This window comes from Cyprinodon tularosa, unplaced genomic scaffold (assembly GCF_016077235.1).
Source record: "Cyprinodon tularosa strain WSP-4 unplaced genomic scaffold, ASM1607723v1 ctg447, whole genome shotgun sequence".
In the NCBI taxonomy this organism is placed as follows: Eukaryota; Metazoa; Chordata; class Actinopteri; order Cyprinodontiformes; family Cyprinodontidae; genus Cyprinodon; species Cyprinodon tularosa.
In genome coordinates this window covers 423,370-446,324 of record NW_024039171.1, presented here as the reverse complement: position 1 = coordinate 446,324, position 22,955 = coordinate 423,370, and the positions used below count along the sequence as shown (strand labels likewise).

General features: G+C 38.0%; 1 protein-coding gene across 1 annotated transcript in view; it reads left to right on the top strand.

Annotated features, from left to right (window-relative positions):
* rerg (RAS-like, estrogen-regulated, growth inhibitor) overlaps window positions 1–22,955 on the top strand; it is a 66,192-nt gene that overhangs the window by 29,582 nt on the left and 13,655 nt on the right. Inside the window, exon 3 of the mRNA XM_038300319.1 lies at window positions 19,689–19,745. Coding sequence (XP_038156247.1) covers window positions 19,689–19,745 — 57 coding nt within the window. The remainder of the gene's footprint in view (window positions 1–19,688; window positions 19,746–22,955) is intronic.

The following is a 22,955-nucleotide window of genomic DNA, read 5'->3' as shown; positions in this document are numbered from 1 at the left end:
AGCATTTCATTAAAGGGAAAAATTGTGTACAAACCATGTGGCTTTAGGGCTGTTATTAAATGATCTGTTTAAGTTAAAACTGAATCATTTCCATTAGAATCAGGCTTAACTAAGGTCAGGAAGCCATTCTAAGATAGAACATACTGAATCTTCCAAATCTGTCTATTACAGAAAGATGTTCTCCTAAATTAGTCCTAAATTAGCAAAGCAACCACAGACCATCACACTACCTCCACCGTTAGCTCTAAAGAGATGCTTTTTTATGAGACGAGGTGATAGATGCCTTGTAACACACACCTGGGATAAAGTTCTGCTTTCGTTTATCATTTGTTTCAACGTTTTTCCAAAAAGAAACCATTTGATTTAAGTTTTCTCCTAAAATAAACCGTTCAATTTAACGTTTTTCCTGAAAGAAACTGTGGGCAGTCAGCACTGCAGGGCTTTAGTCGTTCCGAGTTCCTTTATAACTTCCTAACAGTGTTAAGGTTCTGAATAAATGTCAAAAGAACTAAATTCCTTCATTTGTTTTCTTCCATCCTCCTCTTGTTTACTTTCTTCTGCTTTCTGCTCTGCTGCCTGCAGCGTTCCTTTCTCCTCTGGAAGGAACGTCGTGTCTCTAATGTTCCAGTTTGAAGCATTGCTACATTTCCTGCATCCTTCTGTTCACCTGCTGTATCACAGATTTAGGCTAAAACCAGGCTCATCCAGATATGGGATATAAAGCCGGGGCTAAATGCTAACCAGGGTCTCTTTCTATGACTAATTCCAAATTCATCCTTTTCGTTTTCCATCAATGGCAGAGATCTCATCGCAGGTAGGCGGCTGTCGGGTGGATCTACCTCTTTCATTCACTGGATTATTTTTAGAATCCTCCTCTGACTCGTCTCACCTCCAGCCTGTTGTCCGCTTTTCATTCATGGACTCTGAAGGCTGCAGGTTCCTGAATCATCACATTATTTATTCTCTACTCTATAAAAAGCAGAGTATTGAATAATTTGAAGGTCGTTAAATCTCATTAAAACTGTCCTTTCAAGTAAAGCTGCAGGATGTAGACTTAATAAACATTATGATTAATGTCCAGAGGTGCGTTCAGTACCAGAAAATGTACTTAAGAGTAGCATTACTTTATCGTATTTTTACTTTAGTAAAAGTCAAAAGTCCTAAAAAAAAAAAAAAAAAAAAAAGAGTAAAAAATGTTAAAAAGGCTACTCTAGTACTGAGCAACTGATCTACCCATAGATTTAATATTGTATAAAATGACGTAAAATTGAACAAAATATTAAGAGATATGAAAATCCTGGTATTTCAAATGATACGATAAAAATAATAAGCCATAAAGTAGTTACAGAATAAAAGATACATGTTATGAATAAAAAACTACCAGATCAACAGATACAGTATTTAGAATATGTTGAATTAAAGTAAACTATATTTTCACTCATCCAAATGAACATTAAACCAATGAGCCTTCAGTACAAAACAGAATTAAATTTCTCTCAATGGTGCATATTTCTTAATTTAGCTTTTTTTCATTAAGTAAAGTTACTCACAATAGATGGAGTACAATGATAAAAAAAACTACTTCTTAAAGTACTTTTCTTTTCAAAAGTATACTCAAGAAAATATACCTGAGTAAATATAACTAGTTACCAAACATCTTGGTTGATGCATTATATTCACATTTAGTGATAGTTTTTCTGTAATCTCTGCACTCTGCTTTGTTCTATTGGAAACATCCTTAAAGATAATGCAAGTTGGAGCCAGAAGGAATCTCTTATTTTGAAATGTACTGCTCCCGCATCTGACTTCCTGTCTGCCTCATTTGGTTTTTTTAGAAATTAACTTGTTTTTCTCCGTCATCCTTCAGCAATGGACTTTATTGGTATTATTAGCAGGTTCTGTCTATACAACAGCAGCCATTCAAAATGGCGGTTCCCAGTCAAACGCCGGCTGAATGGCAATATCACCGGCAATATCACCTCCAACTTCCAGCCACTGCAGTGACTCCCTCTCATGCATATTTATTTACTCTAACTCCACACTTTCATTGAATTACAGGATCTAGCCAGCAGATGGCGCTTCTCTTTAGATCCTAACGTCCACAAATCATGACAGAAAGAATATTTTAGTTACAAAGATTGATGTTTAAAAAGGAATTAAAGGCGATGAGCCAAGGGCCAGTCAGGATAGCGGGAACATTTTGAATGGCTACTACTTTAAAAACCGGTCGTGCAGTGATTGACTAAATTGACTAGAATGGCTTCTAGTTGCAGTACAATGGAAAACTGACTTTTTTTGAATGAGGACTTAGCTAACAGCGGTTGCTATGCTAACATTTTATTACCGCTACCCTGAATTTTGCCCAACACCCTCCTTTTTTAAAGTATCTGCCCTTTGACATCGGGGCTCCCACCCCCAGGGTTCTGTGCAGCGTATTTCAGCGCCATCACTGGTTGCTCTGGAAGTTTTCAGAACTGCACTGAAGCCAGTATGCTAAATTTTAATTATCATATTAATATAACGACTGCTGAAAGGGTGATTTTATACACATTTACCTCCTTAGGTGTAAATATGAGAGAAAAGTGCTCTAAAGATTTAAAGTCCACTGCATTATACTCAGCTTAGACTCACCCTGATTGGCTGCAGGCGGGTGAAGACATGCTCTGCCCCATTAGGAGAGATTCTATTTCTATATTTCTATGAAGATAAGACTTTTTCTACTATTTCTCATTTTTAGTTTGGATCCTGTTGCTTTTATTTTTCATTTTGCCGTCGGCGCTGATATTTCCCCTCTCATGTTCCCATAAAGATTCATTCTTTCCTATAAGGGGTTTAGTTTAGTCACAATGATTTTACACAAACTGTATAATTTTACATCTTTTCTGACTGTTTGGGTTTTCATACAATAATGTTACAGCTTTCTGTTTAGTTTGTGTTGCTGGGGATGAATATTGGACCTGAGTGACGTCCCTTATTGCTCATAAAAGGTGGTTATTCTGAGCTGCTGCTGTCTGGAGGACTCCACCTCTACGTCTGTAATCAGAGAGGATCGTACTCTAAGGTGTGGTTTCAACAATCCAGGCCTGATCTCGTCCCGCCTGCATGAATAGCTCTGTGGTGCTTTTGTTGGAGGCTAAATTAAAGGGATGAAAAGGTTGTTTGGATCCTCACGCCCTTCCTGCTGAAACCCCAGGACTCACTGCTTTTGTCTTTTTGCATATGCAGAGATGGGATCCAGAGAATAGAAAAAACCTCCATGTTGTTCTATTTTATAAAGGCCCCAGGGCCCCCAGGAGAACTGCTACCATCCCTGCTGCTTCTGTGAGTTTATGAGGAAGTAAACCTGGGGGAGTTTATCTGACCTTTACTGTCATTAAAATAAACTCGATATCTACCGTAGTGATTACACAAAGATATTTCAACCTTTAAAGTGCGTCTGAATAAAGGCCTTTATAAGGCCAGCCATTATATTAGTGGAGCTTTTGTTACCTTTAATATGTTGAAATCTCCTGAAAGTGTAAAAAAAAGCACCAGAGATATGATTTTCTTACCTGGTCAACTTTTTAAAAGCTTTCTATTGTTTTCAAAAGCTATAAGGGAAAAGGAAATGGTAATTGCATAGTTTATAGCTTTGATGCTGCTCTCTGGTGGATTTATTCAGACTTTCTTTGAATCTAAAGGGAATACGGAGTGAATTTTGTTCCAGTATTGTTGCAAGCAAAGATCAAGTTTTGTAAATAGAAATAAAAAAAACACACATACTCAGATTTGAATCTTTGGTTTTGAGGGTAACAGTTTTCTTAGATTTTATTGTTTATTTCTTTTTTTAAATATTTTATTTTTTATTTTTTTTTTATTTTATACATTTAAATTTTTTCATATTTCTTTTTCCAGATCACATTATTTTGACTTTAAGACCAATACAAACGCTCACTCTTAACCAATTATATTTATTCATGTTTTTAGAATTTTTATTTCCCTTTTAGATTGAGTTTTACAAAAAAAAATTATTTTCAGATCGTTTCACAGATCACACACTCTTCACTTGTTGGGGCCGTTTTCCTCTGGAGTGAGGAGCAAAGACGTATTTTTATTGATCTGCATGGAAGTTAGCAACATTTTTATTGGTGCAAATATATTTGTATTTAGCTTCAAGTGAGAAAAAATGGTGATCTTTAAAATTCAATCTGATAAAGTAGAATTAAGATGATTAAATGTGATGACAATCATAGATTTAATAAAAAATAAATAAAAATAGAATTTTATAAAAACATTTATTGTAAAACAAAAGGTAAAAAAAGATTAAAGAAAAAATTATAAAGAAAAAATTTGAACAATTTAAGAGAAAAGCAAGGACACTCTTAAAAATTGTTTGACATATTTCAAAATATAATTTTTGTGGGGTTTTTTTTATGTCAATTTAAAAAATGCATATATATTTTTCCTTTTACAAAACATATTTGTATACAATAATGGAACAACATTCACTCCATAAGGGATCAGCTTGGGCATGTCACATTAAATAAGTGCTTAAAGTATTTGTATAAAAATGCCCAAACCTGTTGTTTCACTGTGGAAAACTAGGATTCCATAAACAATAAACTCTATAATTAGAAGAAAATGGAAACGTAGTTCTTATTTGAGCATTTGCACTAATTACGCACCAACCGCCATCTCGTTAGATGAAATCGTGTCTCCAACCCATATTTCACTGATGAGTTTAGAGGCAGAGGGGAAAAAATTATGAGTCATGCATGATAATCATTCAGATGTGATTGTATCAGAAGCCTGAAGAGATTTCTTCAATTACTGCTGGTTTGGCATTTTAAAAATTATATTTATGTTATTTTCAGTTCTGTTCATTTACTCTTCGGTAGCTTAGTAAAACCACAGTAGTTTGACAAACACCTAACATATTTATTAATAACCTTTCATATTTGGTGTTTAAGATCATCTTTATTTTTTAAACACATTGCTTTCTCAAAGTGGAGTGAGATTATTTTGTTGGTGTTCTCTCAGACCAGCATACTTATAGTCAAAGTACAATACGTCAGATTTGCGTTTATCACTTTAGTTTTGTATGAAAAAATACACTTTAAAGTGCCGTCCTATCTTAAAGACTAGTAGAAAATAGGAAGATGTAACGTGGTGCTCTGCAGTATGAAGGTTCTGACAGCAGTAATGCCTTTAGGCTACGTTCACACAGCAGCCTACAGTGACTCAACTCCGAGGTTTCTGCCCATATGCGACCTGGACCTGATCTTTTCATGTCAGTCTGAACAACACAGATCCGATTTTTTCCAATGCGACCCGCTTGGCTCTTTGTCTGAATCCGATACCAATCCGATGTTTTTCTAATGCAATCCAACCTGAATGTCATTAATACTCAAAGGTCCCTATTCTACGTCTTGCTACGCAGAAGCAGAAGAAAAACAACAACCATGCAGAGAGCAGTATTTACAGGTGCTGGTCATAAAATTAGAATATCATGAAAAAGTAGATTGATTTCAGTAATTCCATTTAAAAAGTGAAACTTGTATATTATATTCATACATTACATACAAACTCATATATTTCAGATGTTTATTTTGTTTAATTTTGATGATTACAAATGACAACAAATGAAAATCTCAAATTCATCATATCAGAAAATTAGAATATTACTGAAGACCAATAAAAACAAAGGATTTATAGAAATGTTGGCCAACTGAAAAGTATGAACATGAAAAGTATGAGCATGTACAGCACTCAGTATTTAGTTGGGCCTCCTTTGGCCTGTATTACTGCAGCAATGCGGCGTGGCATGGAGTCGATCAGTCTGTGGCACTGCTCAGGTGTTATGATAGCCCAGGTTGCTCTAATAGTGGCTTTTAGCTCTTCTGAATTGTTGGGTCTGGTGTATTGCATCTTCTTCTTCACAATACCCCATAGATTTTCTATGGGGTTAAGGTCAGGTGAGTTTGCTGGCCAATTAAGAACAGGGATACCATGGTCCTTCAACCAGGTACTGGTAGCTTTGGCACTGTGTGCAGGTGCCAAGTCCTGTTGGAAAATGAAATCTGCATCTCCAAAAAGTTGGTCAGCTGCAGGAAGCATGAAGTGCTCTAAAACTTCCTGATATGTGGCTGCGTTGACCCTGGACCTCAGAAAACACAATGGACCAACACCAGCAGATGACATGGCACCCCAAACCATCACTGACTGTGGAAACTTTACACTGGACTTCAAGCAACGTGGATGAAGTGCCTCTCTTCTTTTCCTCCAGACTCTGGGACCTTGATTTCCAAAGGAAATGCAAAATTTACTTTCATCAGAGAACATGACTTTGGACCACTCACCAGCAGTCCAGTCCTGTTTCTCTTTAGCCCAGGCAAGACGCTTCTGACGCTGTCTGTGGTTCAAGAGTGGCTTGACACAAGGAATGCGACAGCAGAAACCCATGTCTTTCATACGTCTGTGTGTGGTGGTTCTTGAAGCACTCACTCCAGCTGCAGTCCACTCTTTGTGAATCTCCCCCACATTTTTGAATGGGTTTTGTTTCACAATCCTCTCCAGGGTGCGGTTATCTCTCTTGCTTGTACACTTTTTTCGACCACATCTTTTCCTTCCCTTCGCCTCTCTATTAATGTGCTTGGACACTGAGCTCTGTGAACAGCCAGCCTCTTTAGCGATGACCTTTTGTGTCTTGCCCTCCTTGTGCAAGGTGTCGATGGTCGTCTTTTGGACAACTGTCAAGTCAGCAGTCTTCCCCATGATTGTGTAGCCTATAGAACTAGACTGAAAGACCATTTAAAGGCTTTTGCAGGTGGTTTGAGTTAATTAGCTGATTAGAGTGTGGCACCAGGGGCCATCAATTTTGAACCTTTTCACAATATTCTAATTTTCTGATATGATAAATTTGAGATTTTCATTTGTTGTCATTTGTAATCATCAAAATTAAACAAAATAAACATCTGAAATATATGAGTTTGTATGTAATGTATGAATATAATATACAAGTTTCACTTTTTAAATGGAATTACTGAAATCAATCTACTTTTTCATGATATTCTAATTTTATGACCAGCACCTGTATTTACAACCTTCATGAAGAGATTGTGTTGTTGATGCTCTGGATGAGGTTGGGAAAGATCGCAAGATGAGCACCTATTAACACAGTACGCTCGCTTGCGATGTCATTGCGTCCTCCACTGCGCTTGCTGGACACTTAAGTTCCAGAAAAGTTAAAAAACAATCCACCGGACTTTGTTTCCAAGTTTGAAGACGTTTCGCTTCCCATCCAGGAAGCTTTTTCAATTCTTCCAGGATGGGATGTGAAACATCCTGTTAATTGGTCATTAAGGCCTGCAGTGTGAACGTAGCCTTAGCTAACCTGTTAGAGTAAAGAGAAAACACGTATTGGGCGCTTTGGTTACTCCAAGAACGGCTGAGTGTAGGTGTGAGTTACGTTTTTATGATGGGTGTGACAGTCACATGTTTTTCACCTACGTTAAAATGTCAAGTTGCGTTTTACGATAGCCGGGCATAAGCTGTACAATTTTTGCCCATTTCAAGCCGATTCTCCAGTCATGCAAGGTTTTTTCGATCGGGCCGACTTTCAGCCTGATGGTGCGTGGTGTAGCTGTACAGGGGGTAACGAGGGGCAATCAGCCTCTAACGACCAACTGAGGTTTCATCGTACAGATTGAGCTGTAGCTGCGAGCAACGATTGAAAAAAATCGCACAGTGTACGCCCGACTTCAGAGAAACAAACTGGGTAAATTAATTGTTTTTAAAGGACGACTGAAAGAAGTTCGGTTTTAGCAGATAACAGGAAGGCTGTATTTTAGCTCAGAAGCTCTACGCTAGTTTTCTGGTGTCGATATGAAACATGAGGTGTTTGAATATTTCAGCCGCATTTTGGAAATCTTAAAATTTAAGGATCTGCATTTTCTAGATAATATCTCCTGATGTATGTGTACCAATGCTAACCATGCTAAAGGCTAGTATGAAATATTTAATGCATTTTAAAATGTCAACTTTAATCATTCTGTACTTAAGGGTGCAATCTCTCACACAGACACAGTGTGATGTCTCAGCTGTAAGTCACAGGGTATGAAAACTTTTCAAAATATTCCCATTTAGGGACCAGTAGAGCCAGTAGTATATTTTCAATCCCATGAGGTAGAGTTGGTAAAACTGGTTTACTATGGCACCCATAAAAAACTGTTTGGCGTAAAAGTATTTTGTTTAGATGTTTAATATCAACTAATATAACATTTTATTCATGCTCATCTGAACAGTTTTAACAGAACTAGATAAGATTTTACCTCTATTATACATCCTCATCTCTAAACAGACACATCAGGGTAACATGACATCATTCTATAGCTAAGATGCACCATCTCACTGAAAGACAAAAATCTCAAATGTTCTTATATCTATGGAGTTAATTTTGTTCCATTCTTATGGCAAAAATCATATTTTGTAAATGGAAATAGAAAAAAAAATGCAACGAATGAAACCTTAAAACACTTCTTAATCGAAATAGAGAAAGATTAACTTGACATTAACTTTGCCGCTTTCTCATTTTTCCATATTTTATTATTTTCAAACTTTAGCTATGTATTTTTAAATAAATTATATTTTCATTTTTTAATGGTAAAATTTTCAGTTTTTTTAGTTTTACTTGTTGCATTCTTAAACTGCGTGTCAAAGATCACATTCACTGCAGGACCAGTTCAAACGATCGCTGTTGAGCAAATGAAATGTGGATGCCAACATTGCTAACATTGTGCAGAACAGGGATCACTAATGCCACGCCTGCCTCTACTCGATTCGTACCATCAGCTCATTTAGGCTACCAGATATACATCCGGGTCGCCTTCAATTTCATATTTTTTTAAAAATACCATTTTTTTTCCCCCAACCTCACAAAACCCACTGGGTCGCCGGCGACCCTTTTTAAAGCGTTTACAAATTATAACTCAGAATGCATGAAAATTCCACCGGTATGATGTTTACAACTATAGATGTTAGACATCGTTGGAAAGCTTAGATTCTCCACTATTTAACCACTAAGTTCATTTTATGGACACAGCGAGCACCAAAGCACAATAAACACAGATATAGCTACTTGGAGCTAACTTTATCAGCTTTGGATTTAAACATGAATCTAGTCTATTTGAGTTTAATGTTTTACTTTCATGTTAACATTATGCTATACAGTTAATCTAAAGAAATAAACAACTAGAATGCAGATAAACATGGTTTAATCCCTCAGAGTCTTCTGAAAATAGAACAGCTCACATGTGGGCTGAGTTTGAAATTTGATTTTATTCTGTTGCTCTTTTTTTATTTTTAGAGATTTCAAAATGACAATGTCTAAAATAAAATTAGAAATTTAAAGAAGCAATAAAAATATGTTTAAAATGTATAAAGTTTAGGCTAACGATGACTCCTGCAGTTCATGGGTCAGTATTGTAGCCCTTCCTATGTCTCAGGGCCCTAAGAGTGGCCCTCAGCCGTAAAAACGTTGGTGACCCCGCTGTAGACTGATAGAAATAGGTTTTTGCTCCAGAGGAAAGAGAAGAGAATATTATCAATAAAATGCATTTAGAAAAAAATATTTTTCTTAAAACTCAATCTATAAAACAGAGTTGAAAAAAGTAACTTAAATAAAATGTGAAAAAAAGAAATCCACCAAACCTTTTTGTGATTAAGAAATTTTCAAAGTTAAATTTCTCGATTTTTCTTTTCTTTTTTTTAACCTTCATTTACAAAACATGTTTTTGCCTGGAACAATAGGGGAACAATATTCACTCCATAGTTTTCCATCCATCCATCTCTTTCCTCTTATCCGGGGTCGGGTCGCAGATAAGCAAAGTTTTGTGGTTCTTAAATCAAAATTTAGATTGGCTTAAATCCATATCAGCGACCTGAAATAACCAGAGACTAGAAACCAGAAACAAAATTATTTAGAACAATGATATTTATTGACAATAGCTATTAAATTCTATTCAGTTTATTTCTATAGATCCAATACACATCATGTCATCTCAGGTCACTTTCCAGTTCACCAGATCATCCAGTCAGATTGATTCAAAGTTTTCTATCTAAGGAAAACCAGCTGATTGCATCATTGACTCTTCAGCAATCCCTCACACCAAGCGTAGCTACAGTTATTATTTACACAAAAAGATGATTTTTTTACAGAATTAAAGAACCTATTTCTATTCCCATCTATATTACCAACAGTTACTGTTTCACAGAATCAATCTTCTAAGCCTGATGCCGTCATAAAGTCACCATGCTGTTTTTATTTACTCTGATCGTTTTCTGAAATCTTCCGTCATCGACTGGGCAGAGATTACTGATGATTGTGTGGAAAAATGGAAAAGAAAGTTTATTTAAAGAATGAAGACCAGCAGTGATGTTTTAAGCAGCCTAACAGGCTGGCTGACTGTTTGCGTTCGACTGTTTTCCTTCGTCACATATATCTGATTCCAGGGCAATGTTTGGCCATAAATTCCCCCGATCCCGCAGCTGAAACTAAGTGAACTATTTGTCCCGGTCTGGCCCAGACGGTACCGCCATTAATCCTGGGAGATGACATGTTTACGGTTGCCTTGTGTGTTATCGTTACACGGCTCGCTTTGGACTCCCCACATCCGCCGTTGGACAGCAGGAGAAAGAGGGAAGGCTGAAAGCTTGCTGATTGGTGATCTGATCTGGATTGGGAATGAGGGATGCTTGATTTCTATCTCTGCCTGGAAGTAAAAATAGGCTGTTGTTGTTTTTCCCGCTTGCTGCACAGACTCCCACCTCCCCCGAGGACGGACATCCCTGCTTCTCCTTATGGAGGAAAAGGTTGAACGTCTATCAGGCAGGTCTAACAAGGCTCTGTTTGTGGTTTGGGATTCAGATCCTCCCTAAGGACGGCGTAGTGGTGACAGGAACTCTGGGAAAGGTCTGGGAATGATGCTCTGACCCACTATCCAGGAAGTGCTGCATGAGATTCGGTTGCTTTTGTAAAGATAAAATAAAATCCCACTAATCTACAGTTCAGCCGAGTCTAACAGTCAGAAATACCAAGAACTGTCAAAAAGGACTCAGCTTAAACGGCGTGGAAAACTTTTAGCTCCTTTTCCATTTCCACCGTTTCTCTGAAGCTAAAAGCTTCAGATCTCCACGGAAACCAGAAGATCTGAACAATAACTCCAATAAATAAAGCTCCTCGTTTTCTACCAGTTATCAACTCAACCTCTGGAGAAAATAACTTAAAATAACTGGAAACTTTAAAAAAAAAAAAGAGTTTTTTTTTTTTATCATTGATTTTCTCTTTTCTAGACTTTCACATCGGCTTCCTTTTGTGTTTTCATTACAAAATATTCACTCAGCAATATGAAGTCTGATTTCTGAAGTTGAAAGCTTTTTTATACAATTTTATATTTTACATTTTAATTAATATTTTTAATGAAAATATTTTTGCACAGAATTTATATTTTTTGTTGAATTATTTTGTACAGATTCAATATTTTTAACATCCATGAACTCCGATACAAAAGCATATTTGCTTCTTTGAAGAGAGGACAGCCCCCCAAAATAAAGACAATCATTCAAGCGCAACGTATTTGTAAATGTCAATCTGAAGATAAAAACAAAAACAAAAAAGAAATATGAAAAAATTTACATTTCTAACAAGAATTTCAAAAACATAAAAAAAAAAAATTATCAAATGTCTAAAATATTTTTTAAAACGATTATATATAAATAAAATCTGGGAAAACAGCTAAGTTATTTCCATTTTTTTTTTTTTAACAAAGCATCTTCCCTGGTCTCATTTATGGATGACTCTTTATTTTAATTTACAAACAATTCTTGTAAAAATAATGGAACAAAATTGACTCCATACTATCCATATCAATCATCCATCTTTAAATCCGGTTTTTCAAATTAATCTCTGTTTCTCAGATTAGTGGTTGAATCCATTTTCCATGAAGCTGGTTTAGAAATGATCATTTCAAGTCTTTAACTTTTATATATATATGTTTTTTTTATTATTATTATGACATTGATCTTCATCTGTGATGTAAAAACAGCATCAGTTCCAGCAGAGTCTCAAATAAAACTGCAATTCTTTCTTCTCTCTCCCTGTTTGCTGCTTCAGCCTTTATTTCCTGGGTTTCCTCATTTCTCCAAAATAATCTACTATCATCTTTTCGCTTCCTGATTATTTATGCTTTAAGTTCTATAAAGCTGTCTCTACGACTAAAAGCTCCTGTAATGTTGTTTCCTTCAACTGCTGATAAGATTTGCTGCATCAATAATTGGAGTAGCAGGAAATCCATCTATAATCCTGCTGTCAGCATCTGTGATTAGAAGTGGAGGAGATATTGATTAGAGCAGAAAGCTCGATGCGATAATTCTCCTCTCATGTTCCTCTGACCCAATTAGTTTGGGAATCTTCTAATTGTTTAATAGACCAATAGTTTAGGTTTGTTCTTTGCAATCAGCTCTGCTGCTCGGTTTATTTCTTCCAGGGAGACTTTATCCAGTCAGGATGCAGCTAAATAAAAACTCATACCTGCAGTTTTAACAAAATGGTTCAGATTAAAATCTTTCCTTTCTGGTTTCAAAAATACTTTTCCATTTTAAACAACTTTTTTAGTTTCCTTATAACTAATTACTTTTTTTTTTTTTTTTTTTTTTCAAAGTATGTTTTGGACAAACATTATGACCCAAGTTCGGACTGAGCTTAGATCAGTTAACCGCGCTGAGCTCGGTTCTAACATTTCCACACCACACTAGCATGGTTCCTCGCCCCCTATTGGCGGTCTACGGTACCACAGCTCTGAAGGCGGGAATTATGCAAACAAAAATAACATTCAGGAACTTATTTTTCTTTAGTGATATTTTGTTGTTGGAGGAATTTCAAGTTAAGAAGGCGTCCTGCTCGCTCTCAGCATCATCTCAGGTCGCATCGCGCTATTTTGATCCCATTATTGTTAAAAGCTGAGAAGTAGTTTGTGTTGTGAACAGGTGAAGAGATCTGTGAATTATAAAGCCGCAGGAAAACCCTTGAAATGAGTCAGCTGACGGTCAACGTGAGATGATGCGGTCTAATGATCTATTCGTTATCAGAGAACCGAGCCGCAGATGAACTAGTACTAGATTTAGCTCAGCTCTGTTCAGTTAGGGTGACCAGATTTGGGGGTCTCTCCTGGGCCGCTGACTGCATTTGAACCGAACCATCAGCTCCGGGGTCCCCCCGCTGGCAAAAATATATAAAGGCTTGAAATGGAATAAAAATGATTCACTGTTAAAAAAGTAAATGGCAATTGTTGTTCTAAAACACAATTATATTGTAATCTGACTCAGAAATATAAATTAGGCATCTAACAAATAAATACATGTTTGCATGACTCAAATTCTCAGAAGTTGGTTTAACAAGGAGTTTTAAATCGCCTATACAAGATTTTTTGAGTTCCCTCAACTGTAAACTCATGGACAAGCCTACTATGATACGGGTTTCCTATCCCTTTCTTCAAGTGTACAGCCTTTTTCCCTCGCCTTTGAGAAGATTGGCGGACATTGTGGTTTTATGTTTGTATCTGTTGATATAGTAGCCTTGTTGCACACATCATTGTTCCTGCTGGAACCACTATAGCCCAGACTGCCATTTACCACAGCGCACACACACACATGCATTCAGGTCTCCAACTCCTGAATAAGCAAACGAATAAGCATACTGTTTGACTTGAAGCAATAAAAATGTTGTATTAACATAATTTTTTGTGTGTTGAATGATGGGTAGTGAAGACTATTGGTAGAACTAAAAAAAAAACTGAGTTGATAGAACTCAGAACTTAAAGGTGAAACTGAAAAACTTAAGTTGGTAGAACTAAAAAATCTTTGTAAACTCAACCACAGTGAATTTAAGTAAGGAAAACTCAAAAAACCAAATGCATCCCGTTGCCTAGATAATGTAAGTTCTGTCAACCTCTAAATTTTTTTTTAGTGTTGTGCCTCATCAGGCTGATGTAGTAAAACTATTTAACATAGATTTTGGGTCAGTGGGTCACATGACCTGGAAGCTATTGAACAAAAGTTCCAAATTTTGTCTTTAAAAATATCTTAAAAATTGAAAATAGCTTAAAATTGCATAAAAGCAAGTGTGCCGTACATATGTTATCTATTGGCACACAGACCGGCCGTACCCAGAATCCCGCTGACATGTGGCAGGAGGCAGCTACTGCTCCCACAGCGCCCTCTATTCATCAAATCAAAATAAAAAAAGCAAAGACTTTAAGAATAAAACCTTTTTATTAACTTTTTACCTAAAAATGATGTTGATGTTTGACCAGAACTGTTAATTAGGTCCCTCTGGTTTATTTAAATGCTTTAACTGTATTTGGGATTTAGTTGCTAGTTTATTCATTGGTTTATTATATTTTGGGGGAATATTTTGCAGCATTTTTCGGTCCAGCCAGTCCCACCTGGATCCTCCTGTGTGACATGAGCCAACATGACATTAATACAATAAACCAGGAGTTGAGCGCTGCGCTGGGAGGGCCTCTAAAGAGGTATTTTTCTGTTAGGAGAGGGAAGCAAAGAGCTGTGGGTGTCCGTCTGATGCTATTAGAAAATCAATGGGACCTGTTCAATGAGTAACACAGCACCAGTCCAGCACAGAGCCATAGGCGCCACTAATTGCTCCGGCTTTGTTTGCAATTAGTCCAGCCTCTGCTGCTAATGTGATTAAGTCACTTCTGATGAAGGCTATTTTAGGAAAAGCTGGTCACCTGGATGAAGCGTCTGATGTTAACCGTACGTGTTGCCTTCATACGGTAAAAGCAGCGAGGTTTGAGGTACAGAATATGTTCAAATCAGATAAATCTTTTCACAACTAATGGAACCAGAAAGTGCATCAGAAATTAAGAAAAACTCCAACTTTTAAATAAAACCTTGTATTGATTTAAACAGCTTCAGGATGCAGACGTTTCAGCAACAAAGGTGCTGCAGAAACAATACATTAAACAGCCTTTATGAAGGCCTTTTAATCCAAAGACAGACGTGTTTGGATACCTTGATAGTGCGCTGATATAATTCTACAAACTACAGACCTGAATTATTAGGTCTTAAAGTTCTATTCAGTGTATTTCTATAGCTCCAATTCACATCATGTCATCTCAGGTCACTTTCCAGTTCAACCAGATCATCCAGTCAGATTGATTCAAAGTTTTCTATCTAAGGAAAACCAGCTGATTGCATCGACTCATTGACTCTTCAGCAATCCCTCACACTAAGCATGCTTGTAGCGACAGTGGAGAGGAAAAACTCCTTTTTAACTAATGTTGCGGCGATGCCATTTTTTGGCCCCGATACAAATACAGATACCATCTGTGTGAAATGGATGTGTGTGTATAAATAAAGGACTGCATACTACTTGGATGTAAAATAATTACCATCATGGTTTGTCAAGCTGCTGCCTACCTTAGTGAAGCAGGAAAACGACAATCGAAGTGAATCCAGTAGAACTTTTTATTGCCTACCTGGAATGAGTGACAATAGTTGAAGAAACTTTTGGCTCTCAAGCTACCCTATCCTTTCTCTGCCTGGAACAATTGCAGCTATATTTGCTGTGATCAGTGGGTAAAAAGTAAGGGTAAGGGTTTCAAATAATCGTCATGACGATGCATCGCAATTCTAATTTTAGTGATCTACTGCATCGATTCTTGAAGGCAAGAATCGATTATATAAAATAAAAATGAACAAATAAAATACATGAATGGTTGCCGCACATCGGCCAAACCAAGTGGAATACGACTCCAGTCCAGCAGATGTCGCTGCAGATGTGTTGACGCCCGCTGCTTTGTGTCACAAGCATGTCCGGCCGTGGGACACTGCGACGAGTCATATGAAATAACATGGAGGACACTATGAAAATTCGCCCCGCGGCTCCATCAAATTTCAAGTCAGATGCTTGGATGCATTTGGGCTTTAAAAACAAAGAAGGTAAAAATGAAATTGATACGATGCACGTCATTTGCAAAAGGGGAAATATACATTTGAATGTTTTCGTTTCATTGGTTTAAAGGACCACTGAGGCCATGTAAACGGCACTGATTATCCTTATTTTGTTATTTTAAGTTTGATGAATCGTAAGATCTTTTTGTCAGTGTGTCCACGCCAGTAATAGTAATATTTCTGTCCAGTATTTGTTTCCATGGCAACACCTCCAAAAGTCATTTCAATAAACACAGCTATGTATGAATTCAGTTGCTTTCAGGTATGTATCAATTGAAGACACGATCCAGATCATACCCAGCCAGTCAGCCACTGGTAAGGGCTGTATCTTTTTCTTACAGTGTTCAGTGAAAATATCGAGATTGAATCACGATGCATCGCAATATTTCAAGTATCGTGATGCATCGTGATAGAATCGCATCGTGGCATGTGAATCATGATTTGAATTGAATCGTGACTTCTTTGCCAATACCCACGCCTAGTTAAAAGTAGTTTGAATCTATTTTGAAGTGAGAAAGTCCTCCTGAAAACATGGTCTGTGCAGTCAGTTCATCCAACATATTCAGGTTTCTACATTTGAAGTTAATTTAGGCGTTAATAAACTGTTTCAGAGGAGTGATCATAGCGCTCTGCATCAGCAGTGCTGCATCTGACTCCCTGCCAGCTCCCAGATCAGCTTCTCCGATTGGTTGATGCGGCGCGTCCAGCAGATAAAGTTAAAATTTTCATTACAGTAGCTGCTGTTTTTGAATTGCCTCAGATGCTCAGAAGCTCCTGCTGCTCTAGATGCTGCAGGAGCTTTTGCTGCTCCTTGATTTGCGTCAATAATTGCCTTAGCATGTAAACCAGCTGCTTCTGCTGCTTTAGGTGTGAACGTAGCATTAGCAAATCCAGGAATGGGATGCTGTCCAGAGGACATCCAGGGTTTGCCTTTTAATCTTTCTTATACACAAAGATTTATATACCAGGAAATTTATAACTTTAGGGTAAATTATTAATCCATAACTTGTATCAATTACATAGCTGGTCTTTGATGTACGACACAAATTACATTAGACAAATCAGAGCAGCTGTATCTTTTATAAATAGTTGGGTTTTTTTTTAGTTTCAGGCGTCAATTCAGTCATTAAAGAATAACTATAACTGTTTTTACTAAATGCACTGATAAGGTTAATTTCATTACAGATTCCAGGAAGCAACATTTTTATGCTCCTAACGACGAACACACAGATTATTTTCCCTGAGTGAGTCTGAAGCCACGTGCTAAAGTAAACACACTTGACTGCCTTGTTATTCTTTATTTCAAGTGGCGTTGAAAAGCAGAAGATAAAGTTACCGCTAATGAGGAGAGGACTTCACAGCCCATTGATTACTGCGTCCACCTGGGATTCAGGAAGCTACTGCAGGCATTCAGGCCAGAACAACCAGACCTCCTCCTCTACAGCCTGACTAATGATCTGCTGCTCTCAGCGTATGAAAACAGTTAGAGAGATTTACGGGCGGACAAAACCAACATGAAGGGCCGAGTACAAGAGGTGTTTGGATAATAAGACGGACCTTTCTTTCCTCGTGACTTCACCCCCCCTGCTCTAAAATCTTGACTCCTTTAGGGGCGTAATGAATCGTGACACGGACAGTCCGGCTTGCACAATGGTTCCCCCTTCCTTGTCCTTTCTGCGGTTAATTGGGAAACTAAGATGGATCTTTGTTCCCGGTTCAAAGGGAGCTTTCAGAAGAAATGCTGCATCTCATCGTTCCGCTCGTAATGGGGACGAGTTTAGATGAGGACACGGAGACTTGGACCACCCAGTCCATCATAAAACACTTGGGAACATGTCAGCTCTGGTGGAGAACTGAAACCCTGCCAATCTGTAGCAGGCTTTAGGAACGACTTCAAAAAAAGTCTTTTCTGTTTTCTACTGCAAATAAAAAGCTGTCAAAGTTTATTTTTTGTGACATACATCCTAATCATTAGGAACAGCATTCTGATTGGTCAATTTGAAAGTTTGAATTGGCCTTGAAATAAAGAGAAGGTGATCTGGAAATCATAATTAAAATCAAATCCCCAAAACTCAATATTAAAAATAGGAATTTGAAAAAAATAATTAAATATGTGAAATATTTAAAGAATAAAGTTTGATCAAAAATCTAAAATTTTTTATAAAACCTTTTATTTATTGAGCTTTTCAAAGTTTCTTTTCTGGATTGCATTTATTTTCCAATTCCAGCTTTATTATCTGCTTGGAATAACAATGGTGCAAATTTAACTCCATAGTTCAGTGCGTTTGGGCTTGAAGTCGAGCATAAAACCTTAACCCATAAATCCATTGTTTTAAACAATCTCTAATATCACAAAATTACGGAAGAGGATTAGGGCCACTGAAAAAAAAAAAGTAAACTGATTTTTAAATTTTATTTCAGTTTAACATGGGAAAAAAGTCAGAATTCTGAGATTAAAGTCAGAATTCTGAGATTAAAGTCAGAATTCTGAGAAAAAAGTCAGAATTCTGAGATTAAAGTCAGAATTCTGAGATTAAAGTCAGAATTCTGAGATTAAAGTCAGAATTCTGAGAAAAAAGTCAGAATTCTGAGAAAAATGTCAGAATTCTGAGATTAAAGTCAGAATTCTGAGAAAAAAGTCAGAATTCTGAGAAAAAAAGTCAGAATTCTGAGAAAAAAGTCAGAATTCTGAGAAAAATGTCAGAATTCTGAGAATAAAGTCAGAATTCTGACATTAAAGTCAGAATTCTGACTTTTTCCCCATACTATACTGAAATAAAATTTAAAAAATCAGTTAACTTTTTTTTTTTTTTTTTCCAGTGGCCCTAATCCTCTTCCGTACAGAATACTTTAGGTCTGAAGAGTTTAAATACCTACGTATGCATGACTGGACTCCTTTAAAATCCCACAGATAGCCTTTTAATTTAGATTTAAACTCCTTTGCCCTGCGATGGACTGGAGACCTGTCCAGGATGGACCCCGCCTCTCACCCCTCACCACCCCAGCATGGGTTAAGCATTACAGATAATGGATGGATGGATATAAACTAACTCCAGCATCATTTAGTCTCCAAGGCGGTCGACTATTTTCCTGTGATCTTTTTGACTCGATCTGCAAAAAGCAAATATCTCTGATACCAACATCAGGCCAGCTGCCTCTGCTCTTCACTAAAATCTGGAAATTCTGTGTAATATTTGACTCCATATTTGTAAAATTATGAATTCAGAGTGATAAACAGATAACTGTCTAATTTGGGTCGAGTAAATAGACTCAACGTTTCCCCGCAGCAGAGCGCTGGTTGATGGTAAACCATTGAGTCTCTGAGGATGTTTGCTTTTCCTCTAAGGCCCGTTTCTGTGAGGGGCGGAGCCAACGCCGTGCATAGAAGAGGCTCAGGAGGAACTCTGAGGATTGGTTTTTAAGTTTAGTTTGAATCAAGTTCAGCTTCTTTAGAAGAACTAAGATATTGCAGTGATTAGCTGCTGAGGAGAGCAATTACAGCAGCAGCCTGATATGGTTAGCTTTATTATTATTATCTGATGGTTGAAAACACATCAGATGCTAAACTTGGTGAATCATGTAAATGTGTTTAAATAAAAAAAAATCACTACCATCTGCTCTGTTATACCTGCCTGATTTTTTTAAAATGTCAAATTATATTTTTCTTCTCGACTTTGCAGCTTTGGTGGTGAGGTTTCTGACCAGACGCTTCATCTGGGAGTACGATCCAACGCTGGGTGAGTCCTATTTACACGGCAGCAGCTGTTATTCCTCCATGACTGCAGAGCTGCGTGTCCTCAGGAATAACAGCCTGAAAATCTGCTTGTTTTTTCTCAAACTTAATTTCTTTGTCATTTTGATGGAAAAGCACCAATTTCAGCTGAAGTGCAAAGAATTGTAGGAATGGTGTTTATACATTTCCAGTCCTTACCGACTCCTCAAAGCTCTCAAACAGCATTTTAAACATTTTTGGGACTCCTTAACTATAAAATTTCTTTACTGTAGGAGCTAAGAACTGTTTTTATAATGTTGGTGATAATATTTTACCTGAGAATCTCTGCATTAATGTTTTTAGGCTGCTCTACTGTCCGCATTTCTTTAGGAATACCTCTAGGCTGTATCCTCGGGCACATGCCGTTCTAACAGTACATGACTCGGCTCCATTTTCAGAACATTCTCTTTATATTAACACAGCTAAACATCAGATATATAGTCATATTCCATAAATTAGAAAATGTTACCCTAACTACCACACACCACAGACAAAGTTTCATGTTTTTTGTTTGTCTGATGTCATATTTTAGTATTATATTATATCCATGAATATTTCCCCCCTGTTAGCTGAGAATCATCACAATGAACAAATAGATCTAATCTCTAATATTTAACCTTTAAAAAAGCTGCTAAACTTACTGAAGTAATCCAGCTGATTTCATCCAGTCTTGACTTTGCAGGATTTGGATGCAAACCTGGATGAGTATTTAGAGACGGTAGATGTTTGCTTGCATTGTACCATGAACTCTGCAGCAATCCCTCACACTGTGCATGCATACAGCGAGAGTAGAGAGGAAAAACTCCCTTTGAACAGGAAGAAACCTCCAGCAGAACCAGGCTCAGTGTGAGCGGCCATCTGCTGAGGCCCACTGGGGTTCAAGGAGACAGAAGCAGACATAAAAAAGGAACATAGAAGCACTGAACTACAAATACTTTCTATGTTTGAAAAGGTAATGGTTTAATAACTCCACAGGTGGCTCCGTCTAGAGCCACAGCAACAGTGGCATCAGATGCAGGAGTTTGGCCTTCAGTATTGTTGTTTTCTTGGCTAAGACTCTTCACCCTCATTGCCTACTGATTGCGGTCAGAGGGGCAGTACAGCAGCCTGTCTCATGTTAGTCGCTACAGTGCAGCTTTTCACCATCAGAGTGCATGGGTGAGTGAATTACTCAATGTAGTGTGAAGCTCTGTGGTCAAATGCTATACAAGTACAAGACATTTATGATTTTATGCCAAAGGGGATGAAAGAGAGGACATCCGGTTAGAGGTGAGCCAATAGCTATGCTTAGGAGAGAAACAGGACTAAACACTGGATGACCAGCCCAAATCTATCATCTATAATCTAAGGTGTTGATGGCAGCAGCTCAGCTGATGCTTCCCTCCAGGATGGAGTCACAGCCAAACAGGAAAGGATTCCTTATCCTGTGCAAATCAGAATAGGCAGTACCATGATGCTGGTTATCAGCTCGCTAACTCAACCCAGCATTAATTAATCAGGAAGCTGTGAATGTGCGTAAAGGTAGCAGGCCAATTAAAATCACAAAGATGGGAGAGCACCAGATTTCTCCTGAGAGGAACAAAAACTCATCGTACTGAAATACGAAGTGGAGAAAAAGTTTCAGTGGAATGTCCAACAGGAAGATGGACTCAAAGAGACACCATATGGAGCAGCAACAGCCTACTGACTGTAAATGTGCAAGTTACACATCAGTGACCTTTAACATCCACCTCATTTTGAAGTAATCCTCGCCTATTTTGCATATATATAGAAAAGCAAATAACTGAGGAACCGTAAGCCCACATTACATGTGTGATACATCACATGAAAGCTTAAACCTTCTAGTTTCAGAAAATATAAATTAAATACCGAGTAAATAACAGCCCAAGCTGCATCGGTCTTTTTCGAACAGCAGTAATAAAGTCATGCTTGAGAAAAGGCAGGTCTCGGTGTATTAAATTTGTTCTACATCATGTCATCCACAAATGCAGAAAATTTCTGACCTCTAGCTACAACAGATCCAGAGCTGTGGGGTTTTGAACCTTTGGTGTCACCAGCGTCTCCAAATGTGCCAAATGCTTTTAGTGAACTATTTGACCCATAGAATAATAAAATTTAACATTTAAAAACCTAAAATAACTCAGGGATTGATGAAGTAACTCAGATAATCTAACTAAAAATAAGCCCCAGTGTATTTTCTTCTTTTTAGCCTTAGGCATTGTAGTAACAAAATCAAAAGCGCTTTGAAACGGTTCGCCGGCGACCCGGATGGTTTTGAGGCGCCAACACAGCCTGGATCTCGATCACTGTGCTGCATATTAATGCCGTCTCTTGCAGACGGCTTCCCAGTTGTGTCTCCAGTCCAGGTTGTTGTCCAGGTGAACACCAAGGTGTTTCTACTCCTCCACTTCTTCTCCCAGGATGTTAACAGGATTCAACTTGTTCCTGTTTCTTCTGAAATCTCCAATCATCTCCTTGTTTTGTTGACCTTCAGGATCAGATGATTGTTTCCACACCATGCCACAAAGAGCTTCACCAGCTCTCTGTCCTCAGCTTCTGCTCCATCTTTGATGCTCCCAATGACTGCAGAGTCATCCAAGGATTTCTGCAGATGACAGGACTCTGTCTGGTCCTGGAAGATACTAATACTGGAATCCTTCTTGTTTCCATCTATCCATTTTCTTCCTCTTTATCCGGGTCATGGAGGCAGCAGTCTAAGCAGAGATGCCCAGACTACCCTCCTCCAGCTGCTCCCTAAGGCGACACCAGGCCAGCTCAGAGACATAGTCCCTCCATTGCGTCCTGGTCCTTCCACCAGGCCTCCTCCCAATGGGACCTGCCTGGAACACCTCCTGAGGGAGGCGACCAGCAGGCATCAGAAACAGATCCCCGATCCTCCTCAGCTGGCTCCTTTCCACGTGGAGGAGCAGAGACTCTACTCTGAGCTCCTCAGCCCATCTGGAAGGGTGCGCCCAGCCACCCTGAGAAGGAAACTAATTTCAGTCGCTTGTATTCATGATCTTGTCCTTTGGGTCGTTACCCAGATCTCCTGACCAGAGGTGAGGGTGGGAACGTAGATCCATTGCTAAATCCAGAGCTTTGCCCTCCGATTCAGCTCCCTCTTCACCAAGTAAGTCTGATACAGCGACCGCATCACTGCCGACGCCACACCGAT